The sequence below is a fragment of the Acipenser ruthenus genome, chromosome 11 (genome assembly GCF_902713425.1).
Source record: "Acipenser ruthenus chromosome 11, fAciRut3.2 maternal haplotype, whole genome shotgun sequence".
Taxonomy (NCBI): Eukaryota; Metazoa; Chordata; class Actinopteri; order Acipenseriformes; family Acipenseridae; genus Acipenser; species Acipenser ruthenus.
The window spans coordinates 3,187,368-3,200,852 of NC_081199.1; the positions used below are offsets into that span (position 1 = coordinate 3,187,368).

General features: G+C 39.5%; 1 protein-coding gene across 1 annotated transcript in view; it reads left to right on the forward strand.

Moving 5' to 3' along the window:
* The window catches only part of LOC117426911 (kinase suppressor of Ras 2-like), a 73,210-nt gene extending 66,729 nt beyond the window's left edge, over nt 1-6,481 (forward strand). Inside the window, exon 21 of the mRNA XM_059032901.1 lies at nt 1,066-6,481. Coding sequence (XP_058888884.1) covers nt 1,066-1,072 — 7 coding nt within the window. The 3' untranslated portion in view covers nt 1,073-6,481. The remainder of the gene's footprint in view (nt 1-1,065) is intronic.
* Nucleotides 6,482-13,485: the final 7,004 nt, after the last annotated feature.

A 13,485-nucleotide genomic window follows, 5' to 3' on the forward strand; every position in this document is an offset into this window, starting at 1 on the left:
AAAAAAACATATACTGCAATTCGGTGTGAACCCAATTAGATTGTGTCTCTCTGTGGTTAAACCTCCAGGGGCTTGGAAAATAGTCTTGAGACATGCAGAGATGTCCAACTGGAAAGTAAAGTCCTAATTGTTAATCTTGCATGCTCTACAGCATTCCCTCTGAGCTCCGATTGGCAGACAGGGGAAGGAACGATATCTCTGAACGAGTGTCTCTCCCACTCAGAGTGACCTTTGCCCCAGCTGACTGGCGCAGGGGTCAGCAATGCACTTGCAAATATTCTGTTAATTTGTGTGTATTTGTTTTTTTGGGAAAAGCACATTCTAACACACACACACACACACACACACACACACACACACACTAAACTCTCAAGATGTTAATATTGGAAGCCTGTAAAACTAAACACAAGAACACACATCATTTTCCAGACCTTGTGTCATCAACATGTGTGCCTCACCCTGCTTAGTGGTCTTTTTAGATTCTGTGCAAGCTGACATGCCAAGACAATGTGTTAGAATTTTCTACCTGCTTTTTCCTGTAGAATATACAAAGCATTTTCTGACAAGGTGGTAAATTCTGGCATCTAGAATTGTCAGAAACATTGTGACAGGGAGGCACATTCTGTCAGGGAGGCACATTCTGTCAGGGAGGCTCATTATCGTTTATTTCTTAGCAGACGCCCTTAGCCAGGGCGACTTACAATTGTTACAAGATATCACATTATTTTTACATACAATTACCCATTTATACAGTTGGGTTTTTACTGGAGCAATCTAGGTAAAGTACCTTGCTCAAGGGTACAGCAGCAACATTGTCCTCCACCTGGATTGAACCCACGATCCTCCGGTCAAGAGTCCAGAGCCCTAACCACTACTCCACACTGCTGCCCTATTCTGACAGGGAGGCACATTCTGTCAGGGAGGCACATTCTGACAGAGAGGCGCATTCTGTCAGAGAGGCACATTCTGACTGGCCGCCCGGCCGCTCATTTCGCTGCTGTTTGAAGTGAGCCGGGAATGCGAATGCACTTGTTGACGTGTTTCTGTTTGTTTCCCATGCTGTAGGCTGTGACAGATGGAGTGATGGGACTGTGCCTTTCTTGCGTGATGCCCCTCCCCCAGTGCTTTACTCCCTCCCCATCTGCCGTGGAACTCCGGAGGCCAAGAACCAGAGGGGGCCGCGGACCGAATCCAAAACAGGGAAGCCTCCCCACCCCCCACCCCACACCCCCAAACCTTCCCGAAAAGCCCCTGGTTTCCGACGCTGTATTTCAGTTCTTTTGACCTCCCGTCTCGTGCCAGTTGTGTTCATTTGTATTTAATTTCACGTGTCTTTTTTTTATACATATCATGTTACATTTTCGAATATAAAACATGTATTTATTGATGTATTTTATTTGACTCCATCCTCCCCTATCCTTGTTTGCTCTGCATGCCTGTGTGCCTCAATGGGCATGACCATTGCACTGCTATTCAGAACTCTGTGCATATCTTGAATGCCTTCACTGTGAAATCGATGGATATTACTGTTTCCGAATGACATTAACACGCAGTAATATGTAAAAGAAATGTTTTCTCCCATTTCAGGGACTCGTTTTATTTCATTTCTTTCTTTCCTTTTCCTCATGTTCTGTGGTATTCACACGTGTGTGACTGCTGGAGTTTCTTTATTCGTTTGTTTGTTCTGTCTAAAAGGTGTCTTTATAATCGTACGATTTGATTTGCAAATCAGATTAGTGATGTGGTCAAATTTTATACTTGTACGGTTCTTGTAGATTTTACACAGATTTTACAGTAACTAATTGGCAAGTTTGATTTTCTTTTCCTTCATATTTCTGCATGATAACAAACACAGAGTGGGCTTTATCATATGCTGTCTAACATTGTGGTAAAACAGTAAAGTTAAAAAAAAATAATAATAAAATCCTCACACTGGTCTTTTTGAAGCTAATGCTCCCAGATCATGAACTCCATTTCCACTGTGATGTCAAATAACGTAACACTGTGGTCTGAGTTAAATGAAAGTGTAGGGTGCCGCATAGCTATGCCTTACAATGGAGATGATGGCACCATCATATTGGTTTAATCTAGACCTCCCCCTACCCCTCACTAAATACGAATGTCTACAGTTATCATTCAGTGTCAACTGCCTGCCTTTAATTAGTTTTTTTTACCTGTATAATTTCTTTCTGATTAATGATCGGTTCATTAGTAATCAATCCCCCATTCTAATTCCAATTCCTTCACAGGAATTGGAATTGATATTATAGAGATTTCATAATTGTTGTGATTGTTCAGCCGCTTTCATTTGAAACCAATTTAATGGAATTAACAGTGACTTCAATGTAAAGTAATGTGTTGCCACTGTGAGAAGCTCATTTTAACGGAATGCTGCCCGTTGCAGTTGTGATCAGTGTTGGAACTGATTAAAAGGGAACGGGAATGGGGCGTTGGGAATTGAAAGACAGGAATGGACCCCCAGCCCTGGTTGGGATGCCCAGGAGGATGCTCCTCTCCTCCGCTAGTACCTACGGGTAGTGCCAGTATTGCCACCTCGTGGTCATTGGGCTTGCACTGCAGGGCGTCGCGCGAGTCGAAGAGTTGGCATCGCTTGCTAGATGTCTTCTTTACCTGCAGATCATTCTGATGGTTACCTTTTAAACTGCAGTCCTTAAGTGGGAAAACCTCTGTGAGGTTACGAGTGAAACACCACGGTTATTATAACCCTTCAGCTCCAGTGCCCTCACTAGCATCTGACTGCAAACAGGTCCCCGACTTATTTAAGTGAGGTTGTCTCCTGTGCTGAAAAAACACTGTACAAAAAACAAGCTTACCACGTGCAGAAAAGGTGCGCGCTTCACGTTGGCTTGCAGTGTAGACATGAGGAAAACACTCTTGAAAAATAACAGCCAATAAAAAAGAGGCACACAAATGAAGGTTTAAAAGAGTTCACATGTTTACTAGCTTTTTTGGGGGGGGCGGAAATATTGGAATATTTTACTAGAGAAAAACAAGGCTGTGAAGACAATAGTTTTGCACATTTACTGTATTTTTATTCAACTCATTTCACAGCATTAGAACTCAGATAATATATTAACACCGTGTCATGTTCGTCATGCTGCGTTTCACTCGGCGTTCCCATGACAACCTGTGAAGCCCTAGAGATTACAAAAAAAACAAAAAATGACAAAGTGATGGAAAAGGCCATTTGTTTTTCAGATTATTAAGACTGAGAGTCTTCTCACAGTTGGAATTGTCTTTAACCCAATTAAGAAAGGGCACATTTGAATTTGATCAGACATCTGTTAAGTCGACACAGCTTTTTTAAAAAATATGTATTTATTACGAAGGCAGCTAAACATTGATGCGTCGAAATGCTGTGAGTTGTGCCTTTACATATGCTACATATGTTGCTATGCACAGAAAATAGCAGGGGGGGAGATCAGTTATCTTTAATGGGGCAGCTTGCTGTTTAAAATGCAGGACTTCTTCAAGCATTGTGTAGGATTTCTTGCCATCCACTTTGGGTACCCATTGAGCTTCATTTAACTCTTCCTAATGTTTAGTTCCCATTTTAGTAGTTTTGTACAGTAAGAGTTAACGCCTCAAATCTGATTTCTCCAGTGCCAGCATGTTAATTCATACAAGCAATGCATCCTCTTCAGCCGTTACTGTATGTACAGAGGTCTTGCCAGTGTGTTTATCATAAGCTGCTTGAGTTTTTGTCCCCCCCCCCCCTGATAACTAGAGAAAGCGTGGGTTGTGAACCGAAGCTTGTTAGCCCTGTTCTATCCTTCTGTGCCCCCAAACTTCTCATGCAGTACGTAATCAGATAATTCAGCTTCTGCATCCTGTAGACAAGGTGAATAGTAAAATGGATACAGAGCTGTGTCCTGAATGCATTTCAGAGCAGATAGGTTCGTCCAATGGCTTGTGGTTACCTGGTCTTCAGCTGTCATGCCGAACGGTATGTCAAATGCTTATTTGCTTAAGGTTACAAATGCAAAATGATACACATTGCTTTATTATACACAATTCAAGGTAATGCGTACACTATAAGTATACCTTCATAATGGATATACATTTTGGTTTTCAGTACTGTAACTCAGGACAATCCTCACAACTTGCAAGAATCAGAAAATAATGTATTCAATGTATTTTGCCCATTGCAAAACTTAGAAGAGGGGCTATTATCAGCAAGCCCAGAGGAGAGTGAGACCGAGGGGTGAAGTTGACATGGGGAGGCTTTGGACTGTCAATGGAATCAACGAGAAGGAAAACGTAAGATATGTATAATTATAGGCACATAGGTTAAGGCATAGTCTAAAATAGGATTGGAACAGTATAGAAATAACAGGAAACTCCTTCAAAAAACAACTTGCTGCTCTGTCCTGCAACTGCGTTTTTTCTTGATACTTATTGAATCCATCTCATAATATGAATCCTTCCGTAGTGTTCCATCAGACTGTATGGGGCTGGGGGATTACTATTCACAAGGTTGTAACATGTGTAAACACCAGCGTGTGTGCTGTTGCAAATGTGATACTCATTGTTAAACAATGTCAATAAAACCTTGGCTTTTACCAGCCAAGTCTGTAATTATATCATATAAAGTAATTGCAACAACATTGTAATTACAGCGTAGTTACTGGTTTTTATTATTTGTACCTACACTACATTGAAATGGTGGGTGGGATGGCTGCACCATGCAGAGTGTGGCTTCATTATGAATGGGTGGAAACTGCTGCTAGTTCATAGAAGGGTCCAGTGGAATATCAGAGCTCTGTTTTAGCAATGCAGAGCTTCACTGAAAAACATCATGACTATTCATTCTTATCATAAGAACACTACTCATCCACTCAACGTGCTCTAGAGGTAGAGACACTCATTTCATATTCACAAGCATAAGTACTGTAGGCATTGGAAACAAGAATGGCACACAAAAAGGCAGCTGTTAACACACATAGAGAGAGAGAGAGAGAGAGATACACACACATATACATGTATTCATACATACACACATATACACACACTGTATATACAAGTCTTAATTCATATTCCTGTGAAGGGAGGATTCAAACCAGACTTCATTACTCCCTCATTATAGACCTGTCGTTCTTCTACATGTAATAGCTGTAACGTTGACGCTACAGGAAGACAAACACAAGTTTACTGTTATGTATTAGGATGATTTTTCTTGGTCCCCTTGATGTATTGTATAAGAGAGAGTGGAACGGAGATGCAAATGCATGATTGCCTCGTATGAGGATGCAGTTTTTTGCCCCCATATAAAACAATGGAAAACAATTAAAAAAAACATTTCAAAGAAAAATATATGTATTATGTGTCCACTTTTTTTCATCTATTTTCAATATTTCAAGCATGAAAGGGTTCATTTGAAATTCGAAGCCTTTGTGTTTGAGAAGGTTTTTTTTATTTTATTTTATTTTTGTTCCACATATAAAAATAATGTTGTATCTGTAAAGGGAAACCTGTGAGAACGTTGATGTTTTTAGTTACATATTCATAATGAATATAGGGATTAAAGGCATGATGCCTGTTGAATATTTTTCTAAATAGCGGTGGTTGCATCATATTCATGCACACATATCTTCAACTGGACTTATTTAATTAAATGACTTCGGAAATCACATTAGACCAATTTGTTACAAATGTATTATTATGGACTTCATAAATTTAATATGTTGACTGAAAATCATATTTTTATACATAAAATATTTGAAACTGGAGACGGTGAGCTGTTCAGATGATGTGTGTGGGTTTTATTTTGAACTTTACTGAAGGTTATCATGTAACTACATTCATTTCTGCAGTATGATTGTAATTACAGCAGACTCTGTGTCTGTTACCCCCTGCTGAAATGCTCTCTTGGCTTCAATTCGCTTGCAAGTCACTGTTTTAAGTCACACGTGTCAGTAACTAGCATGTTTTTTTGTGAATAGTGACTTTGAAAGCTTTGTCAAATGCAAAAGCCTACATCTGTAAACTAAGAAAAAGTATGTTTTAGCCTGTATAGTGCAACCAGCTTGATGGGCCATTGTGAATTTTCAGTGTTAATTTTGACGACTGTTGCAGAATGAGCTAGGATTATTATCATCTTCATCATCTTAGCATCCTCCTCCTCATTATCAATATTCTTACAATTATTATTATTATTATTATTATTATTATTATTATTATTATTATTATTATTATTATTATTATTTGCTGTAAATGTGTTTGAAAGAACAATCGTTTCTGGTGCAAAGATGTGATGGGTCTCCTCTGTAAATTTGTACAGTAACGTTTATAAAGTTTTCTACACTTTACGAAAGTATTTATAATTTCAGCTGTTCTACTGAATGTCAGCTCTTTAAAACTGCAGATACTGTTTGTTACCATTTTGTGTTTTTGTGCTGCGTTTGGTGGGGTAATGATGTCTAAATTATTTATGCCAATAAAGGATTTGAGAACTGTTGCATCACATGAGTGTGTTACTGAAAGCTGCCCCGGTATGGGACTCACTGCCAAGACAATGCCTGGGGCTCGTCTTTGCCAGGTACATCTGATCTCACACTGCTGTGCAGACTGGAAGAGATTCATATGCACTGTAGGGTAACAGATGTATGTTTCACACCAAGAGATACATACTGAATACTGACCAGTATGACTGAAACGTATGGTCCTGACAAGTCTGCTGTGGTCGTACTTGAATGCAAACCAGAGATCAGAATCACAAGCCTCGTTATGGCATTTCAAATCATTCTGAATCATGATACACACGCACGCACGCACGCACACACACACGCATACACACACATGCTCGCGCACACGCACGCACGCACGAACACGCTCGCACGCACACACACACACGCACAAATGTCAAAAGTAACAGTAAAACAGAAAAAAAGATCTCCTGTAGCAAAAATAACCCCTTCCATATATATATGTAACAGAAAAGGTTATTTGATTATAAGGAGGTGTGTGTCAGCACACCTCAGGTGAGAATCTAAAATCAAACAAAAAAACATAATGCATTAAAACAATTATTCAGAAGAAGCAGCTAAGTCAAATAGACAAGTAGACAAAACATCAGACAGAAAGTGTACATTCTAGATTGACCCCATTATTGCAATTATATCAGATTCCTTAAAGGGTGAATTCCTGTTTAAAGACTGGATACACGAACAGAAAGTGATCCGCTGAAACTAATCAGATGACTGTGATTGCTGAGGGATATAGTTCATCCTAAACTGAGTAAGTAGATGAGAAACTCAACTCAGTTCCAATTAAATGGCAGGACACAGTCTTATATAATCTATGCATCACAGGCTACCACTAAAAAAACAAATCAGGACCCAAAGCCTACAGTGTCTTTCCATGGTATTTTCAGGGCTTGTCAGTCCAACATTAAAAAATGTAATGATGAGACTGCAAGCACCAACTGCCTCCCTATCCGTCTAGAGCACATTTTCCAAAACCCATCTTTTTCGCTTCTCTGCTGACTTTGATCCTTGGTCTACCTTCCTCTTTGAGTCAACACCCTGGAGCAATTTAGTCTCGCTGCAGCATCAAGTCCTCTGCCATCAATACAATCTCAATATTTAATGTCCCATTTCCTGAAAGTGTCCTGAGATTCTTCTAAGTGTCTCGACACAGAAAGCGGCGAGGGTTTGGAATGGGATTGCCCGGCCATGTTGATGCTGAATCAGTGGGATACTTTAAGACCCGACTTGACAAAGTTTTGAAATCAACCAGCTGCAGTACTTGGAACTGGATGAGCACTGGTGGGCTGAAAAGTCACAGATTAAACGCAGAGTGCAAATTGTATTAATAGAGGCTTTACAAAAAGGTAAACAAAACAGAAGTAATAATATGGGAATAAGGCTGCCTTCATGCAGACAAGAGAAGAACACGCGGCTCCTAATTAATTATACAGCAACTGGGGTCTGCTTTTTGCAACAGTGTACAGACTTACCAGTTTATAAGGCAGCTTACTGACACTAAACACAAGTACTCCTGGCAGTAGCTGGCAGCATCCCTCTCTAACTGGTCCTTCAGCTCTCTCTTTTATGGCTCAATAAGGTCTAATTGACGGATGATAATTATCGATTACCATCAATTGGAATTTAGCGCAGACCCACCGCAGGCACAATTTCAATCCCAGGGGAGGCTGAGCACTTAATTTCCTCCACAATTACTCTGTTATTACCAAAAAATAGCACATAACACAGGCCGATGTTTACGAACAACAACACCCTAGAAAGTGCAATAACGGCTCTCCATACTCCCGCAGAGACGAGGTCTGTGCAATGTCTATAAACCTTGGTGACAGTCCTGGAATTTTGTTGCTCATCATTTGGTGCCTCTACCTGCCAAGTAGTATTGCAGAGTGGCCAACTGACTTTATAATTACCCACTGAATAGAAATACACAGTAAACCCTCTGTATGCTCACTGGCTCATAACAGCTGAATAGAGGAGAAGTAAATGACACTGGAACTTTGAATAAGCCACTATACCTGCCTCACGGGTGCTTTATATAATTGACCCATTTCTTTAACGAGGGCAAGCCTATGCAATTTGTATATAGAGTGAAATTAAAGTCAGCCAACAATTAACCTCTCCAAATGTATATACATAAAGATGTTTTCCATTCTACCGTCAACATCTTGCAATTGGATCAGTATTCTGTAACGATATCCTGCACGCAGCGCATATGAAGAGGTGGCACTTCCATAGCTGGCTGACAGGCCTGCCATTTGTTACTATGGCTCATGCAGAAGCAAGGCAGTCTCCCTCAGGTGTCAACCACCAGATAGAAACACTGGCAGATTCATGATGTACTTTCACCAACACACATACACCTCCATATTCGGTATGGTTCAGCATTGAGGTTCCGGTTTCATGCACATCTGAGAAAACTTCGACAGGAAAATATGCATTTCAGTGTATCACATAACTGATATACGAACACAAGGTCATTGTCCTGAATGTAATTGTGCATACCAGAATTCTTAGCGTGACAACACTGAAAGAGTGGATTCCAGTATGATACAGAAGCCACAGAAATGTTACATGCTTTTGTTAGATGGACAGTATTTTAATGAGCAACTGCACTTGCCAAGGAAAGAAAATTGCATTTTTAAGATTCCAATAGCAACTGTTTAGAAGGAGTCTAGGAAACAGAGACTGTAACTAGCAAGGGCTTTAGGTCCCCAATAAGTGAATTCTGTCTCCTGTATTGAAAGCGGGGTAAAGTGTGTCAAAGCAGTGCATGCTAAATCACAGGAAAGAGTGATCTTTTAAATATGATAAAGAGTGGTAGAAAAGCATAGCACACTACAGCAATTTAGTATAAAATGAATGCATAACTGTAAACTTCAAAGGGTGGGCTAGTAAACAAGTGAATAGAATGAAAACGGGGTTATTGAAATTATGGCAAAAGTTGATATATTCAGCTTGCTAATAGATTCTGTGTTCTGAAAATGATGGTGATGTAATTGCATATTGGTTTCACAGGCCTTGTTGCCTTGCATTTTAATTCTAAAATGAGGTGGGCTGAAAAAACTGTCGAAAACAAGCATGATAAATACACCCTTGACAGGAAAATACCTGTTCTTTGTGAAACATATCTCACTTCAGAGTACAGCTCTGTTCCGTAACAATGCTTTTTCTCTGCTGGTGGTTCTAGAAATCTGCACACAATTGCCTCAGACTGAATGTAATACAAGTGAATAGAAACCTATTACCATGTCTCTTATTTTCTCCCACTGACTTCTGCAATAGACCGTTGATTTTTTTTTTGTGAGTTGTACAGTAACTCGTACTACGGAAAGGAACTTTTTTTTTAACAAAATCATGCACGCAATGCAAACAAGAGGTGAGAAAAATTGATTTTAAAACGCAAAACTAATATACTTAGCCAGAGTAGCTCACTTTGATAATCCTATATTAACTCTTAGCTGTAAGTAATAATGTAATCATGGTATAACTAGAGACCAGTTCTGGTTGTGAATAATGATAATACATGCAACCAGAAGCATAGAATTCACACACACAAGTATGCAAAAACAGTATAGGCTTTTGAATAAATAGGCAGGTTTGTCTATAAAAGTGATAGAAGTTGTGTGCATATATGCAGTACTTCTTATATAAATGTCTGCACTATACAGGAGTATTCCACTTACGAGAACCTCAAGAAGAAACAGGCGTTTGCAGAATATTTGACAGTGGAATTAAAAAAGCAATGCGTTTGAGATCTTTGAATGTGTGCATACCTTCATTGTGGCTCAAAAGGAGCTCTACCAGAAAGTGCACAGTGTAAGTGCTCTTTGTGTGTACTGGATCCAGCAGCGCTCTCCCTGTGTTTGTATGCAGAGTATTCAGAAGAGAACTGAGGGCTGCACCTGTTTCTGTGGAGGACAGTGCTTGCATCTGAAGCGTAGAGGCAATTCAATTTGTAATTATGTTTGTGCTTCCCCTGAATTTTCAACAGCGAGAGGCAGATACTGCTTATATACAGTATAATATATAATGATATAAACACCCAGTATTTCTACACACAACTTCCTCTTTTTAGCTTAGGATTCATAATTATTTATGACACAAAAGCTCTTCAGGTGCTTGGAAAAGAGAACAATCCAGCCTCAAATCTCCTTGCCAGTGTGAATCTGAATAAACAAACAGGAAACACGCAGACAATAGCATGCTGTTTTGCAAGATCACACAAAGGCAGCACAATACTGAACTGCTTTAAAACCTGCACTCCAGTAAACGCATTGAAGTCCTACTGCACGGCTCCCCCAGCGCACCACTGCTTAGTGAATACAGCCCTGTGTACATGCTGGCTTTATCACCGGAGAAGCATAGCCATGTAACATGATAGCACTGCGTTTGTGTTGCATGGGTTCAGTCTGGGGGAAGCCCATTGAAGCTGTGTCAGACAGTTCTGTGTTGCGTGACCATCTTCGGCTGTGTTGCCCTCTCCTGGTAAGATAAGCTGTCCGCTCCACAACTACCTGTTCCAACTGATGTGATCCTTTTGTGCAGCGGTTAAGACTCAGTGATTGGGGGCTGCCTGCTGCATCGGGGTCGTGACACAGCAGGTGATTTTCATGTCATCACCTTGACCAGTCTTGTGTAGAATTTGTATAGGTCACTTCCCCATTAGTCGCAGTTAAACTTTGATGATGTCCAAGATATACATCGAACTGCTTGACATACATTTAATGCAGTAGAATGTTGAGGGCATGACCCTTGCATTCCAAACTACTCATTCCGGAATGTAAAAATGATGATTCAATGCAAATGGCACAACATCAGAAATGAAGAGCACAGTAGTATACTGGAAGTGACAATGCCCACACAAGCACAGTTTTGAGGACCACTGTCCTAGCGACTTCAGTAAAGAACCGGTTGGCTATCCGAAATAATGAATATATTATTTCCTTGTCGCCTTAACTAATAGGGCCTTTCTTAAAAAATGAGCAACGGTTGAAATATCAAGACTGCCTTGAGAACATTGAATGAATCTGCTGTTTCTTTAGGCAGTCACTGTAATGCGGGTCTCAATCAGTGGGGAAGCCCTAATAATGACAGCCATCATGATGTCAAGTGAATCTTCTAATCCTGGCAGTTCAGTAACTGTATGGCAGAGTTTTAGATTTTGTTTATTCATGCAGTCTATAGAAACGCACCTGTCATACCCATGGCAGCTCTGGTACCCTTGCAGACGTTTTGTCAGTCCGTATTAATTTGAATGAAAATGAGCCCGTCATGTTTGTGCTATGTGATGGACTCATTATGCCTGCAGTACTTGGGGCTCCTGGGAGTGCTAGTCCTGGGCTCAGTGCTCCTTGGAGATGTTTTACTCCTCAGTACAGGGAGTTTTCAAACCTCCCTACTGAATATCAAATTCATAGCCAGCTCCGTTTCAAGTGACAAAAACAGGGAGTTAAACTTCGAAGTCCACAGCACAGTTAGTGCATATGCAAACATCTCAGGTTATTATTTCATCGTCTGAATGCAAGGTTCTCTGGAATTAGCTTTGAGCATTTTTGTATTGTTATTATTTATTAATATTTTTATTGAAATATTTTTTTTCCACTATAGCAATTTATTAGAAGGTCAAACTAGTTGAAATTAAAATTAATACTTCACCGTGGAATGCATAAAAACAGTGGAATAAATCAATGTTAATGTGTTTTTATTTTTTATTATTATACACATTATTGGAATAACATCTGCAGCTGCGTATTGAACTGTTTGTCTCTTCCTTCAGATTTATGGTATATTAGATTTCAACACAATAAAGACTTTGTCATCCTAGATATTATGAACAGCTCATTGAGCAGGTAGTACACATCAGTCCTGAAAAATGCTTAGCAGAATTCTCAGACAGGGAAAAATCACTCAGCGAATAAACAGCTGAATTAATTCATTCAGATATTTGCATAAATCCCAACTACCCATAATTATATATAAAAATGTAATACAAATGGTAAATAATGGTAAATTTGGATATTGTTAATATTTCTACATGTTTTTTTTGAAGTTAATATGTCTCTTTTGGCACTGTATCTTCTATTGAGCAGGTTGGGTGAGCCAGATTATTGCAAAGTGTCAGTTAAATATTTACATTGCATTGTCAGTTTCCTGTGAACTATGCGCAGGACACTCTCTGTGATGAGCTTACACAATGCATTCTTATATCTAAAGTGCACAGAGACTATCTCCACTCTTCTCGATACAGTATAAGTAATTAACTTTCCAAGAATGTATTCACGCTTGAGATCAATTAATGTACTGCACCAAAGAGTGTTCACAATGTAACAATGCTATCTGACGATGCTGGTTCCTTGTGTTGCTCCCCCACCCTATCTTAATGCATGATGATTCTGAATGAATGAGTAACCTCAACATTATCCTATTCTATGGGTGTACAATACAAGCAATGGACTTGGAAATTGAATTATTGCCATTGTTGGCTCTTTTGGACAGTGTCATAAAAAATGATGAATTTATGTGTTTCTTTGTCAGAATTGAACATGCAATAGAGAAAATCTAATCCAATGTAATTTCATGTTTTTTTTTTTGTGGTAAGAAGGGGGAAGAAAAAAATACTTAAAGAATAAATACAAAAGAAATAATACCCATGCCTGAGTTATCTAGGGTAGTCTTTTAATAGCGGGTTGGGAAACAGAGTGGCACAAAACGCCAACAACTTTTGAGGTCAAAATTGAAAATAAGTAACAGTTACAAAACCTCTGTTTGTTCTGGAGTGTGTTGCTCTCTTTTTTTTAAACAAATGAACCATGCAGATGAAATATCAAAAGCAGGAAGTTCAGTTGTTAAAAGCAGGAAGGCAATGTCAAGTGGTGCTCTACGAGTTACTTAGCGTCTATTAAAGGTCTCTCATGGTCCTCGTTGAGCCCACACCTATTCTCAAGACATGCAATACATATACCGTTCTCTTTCATCAGAC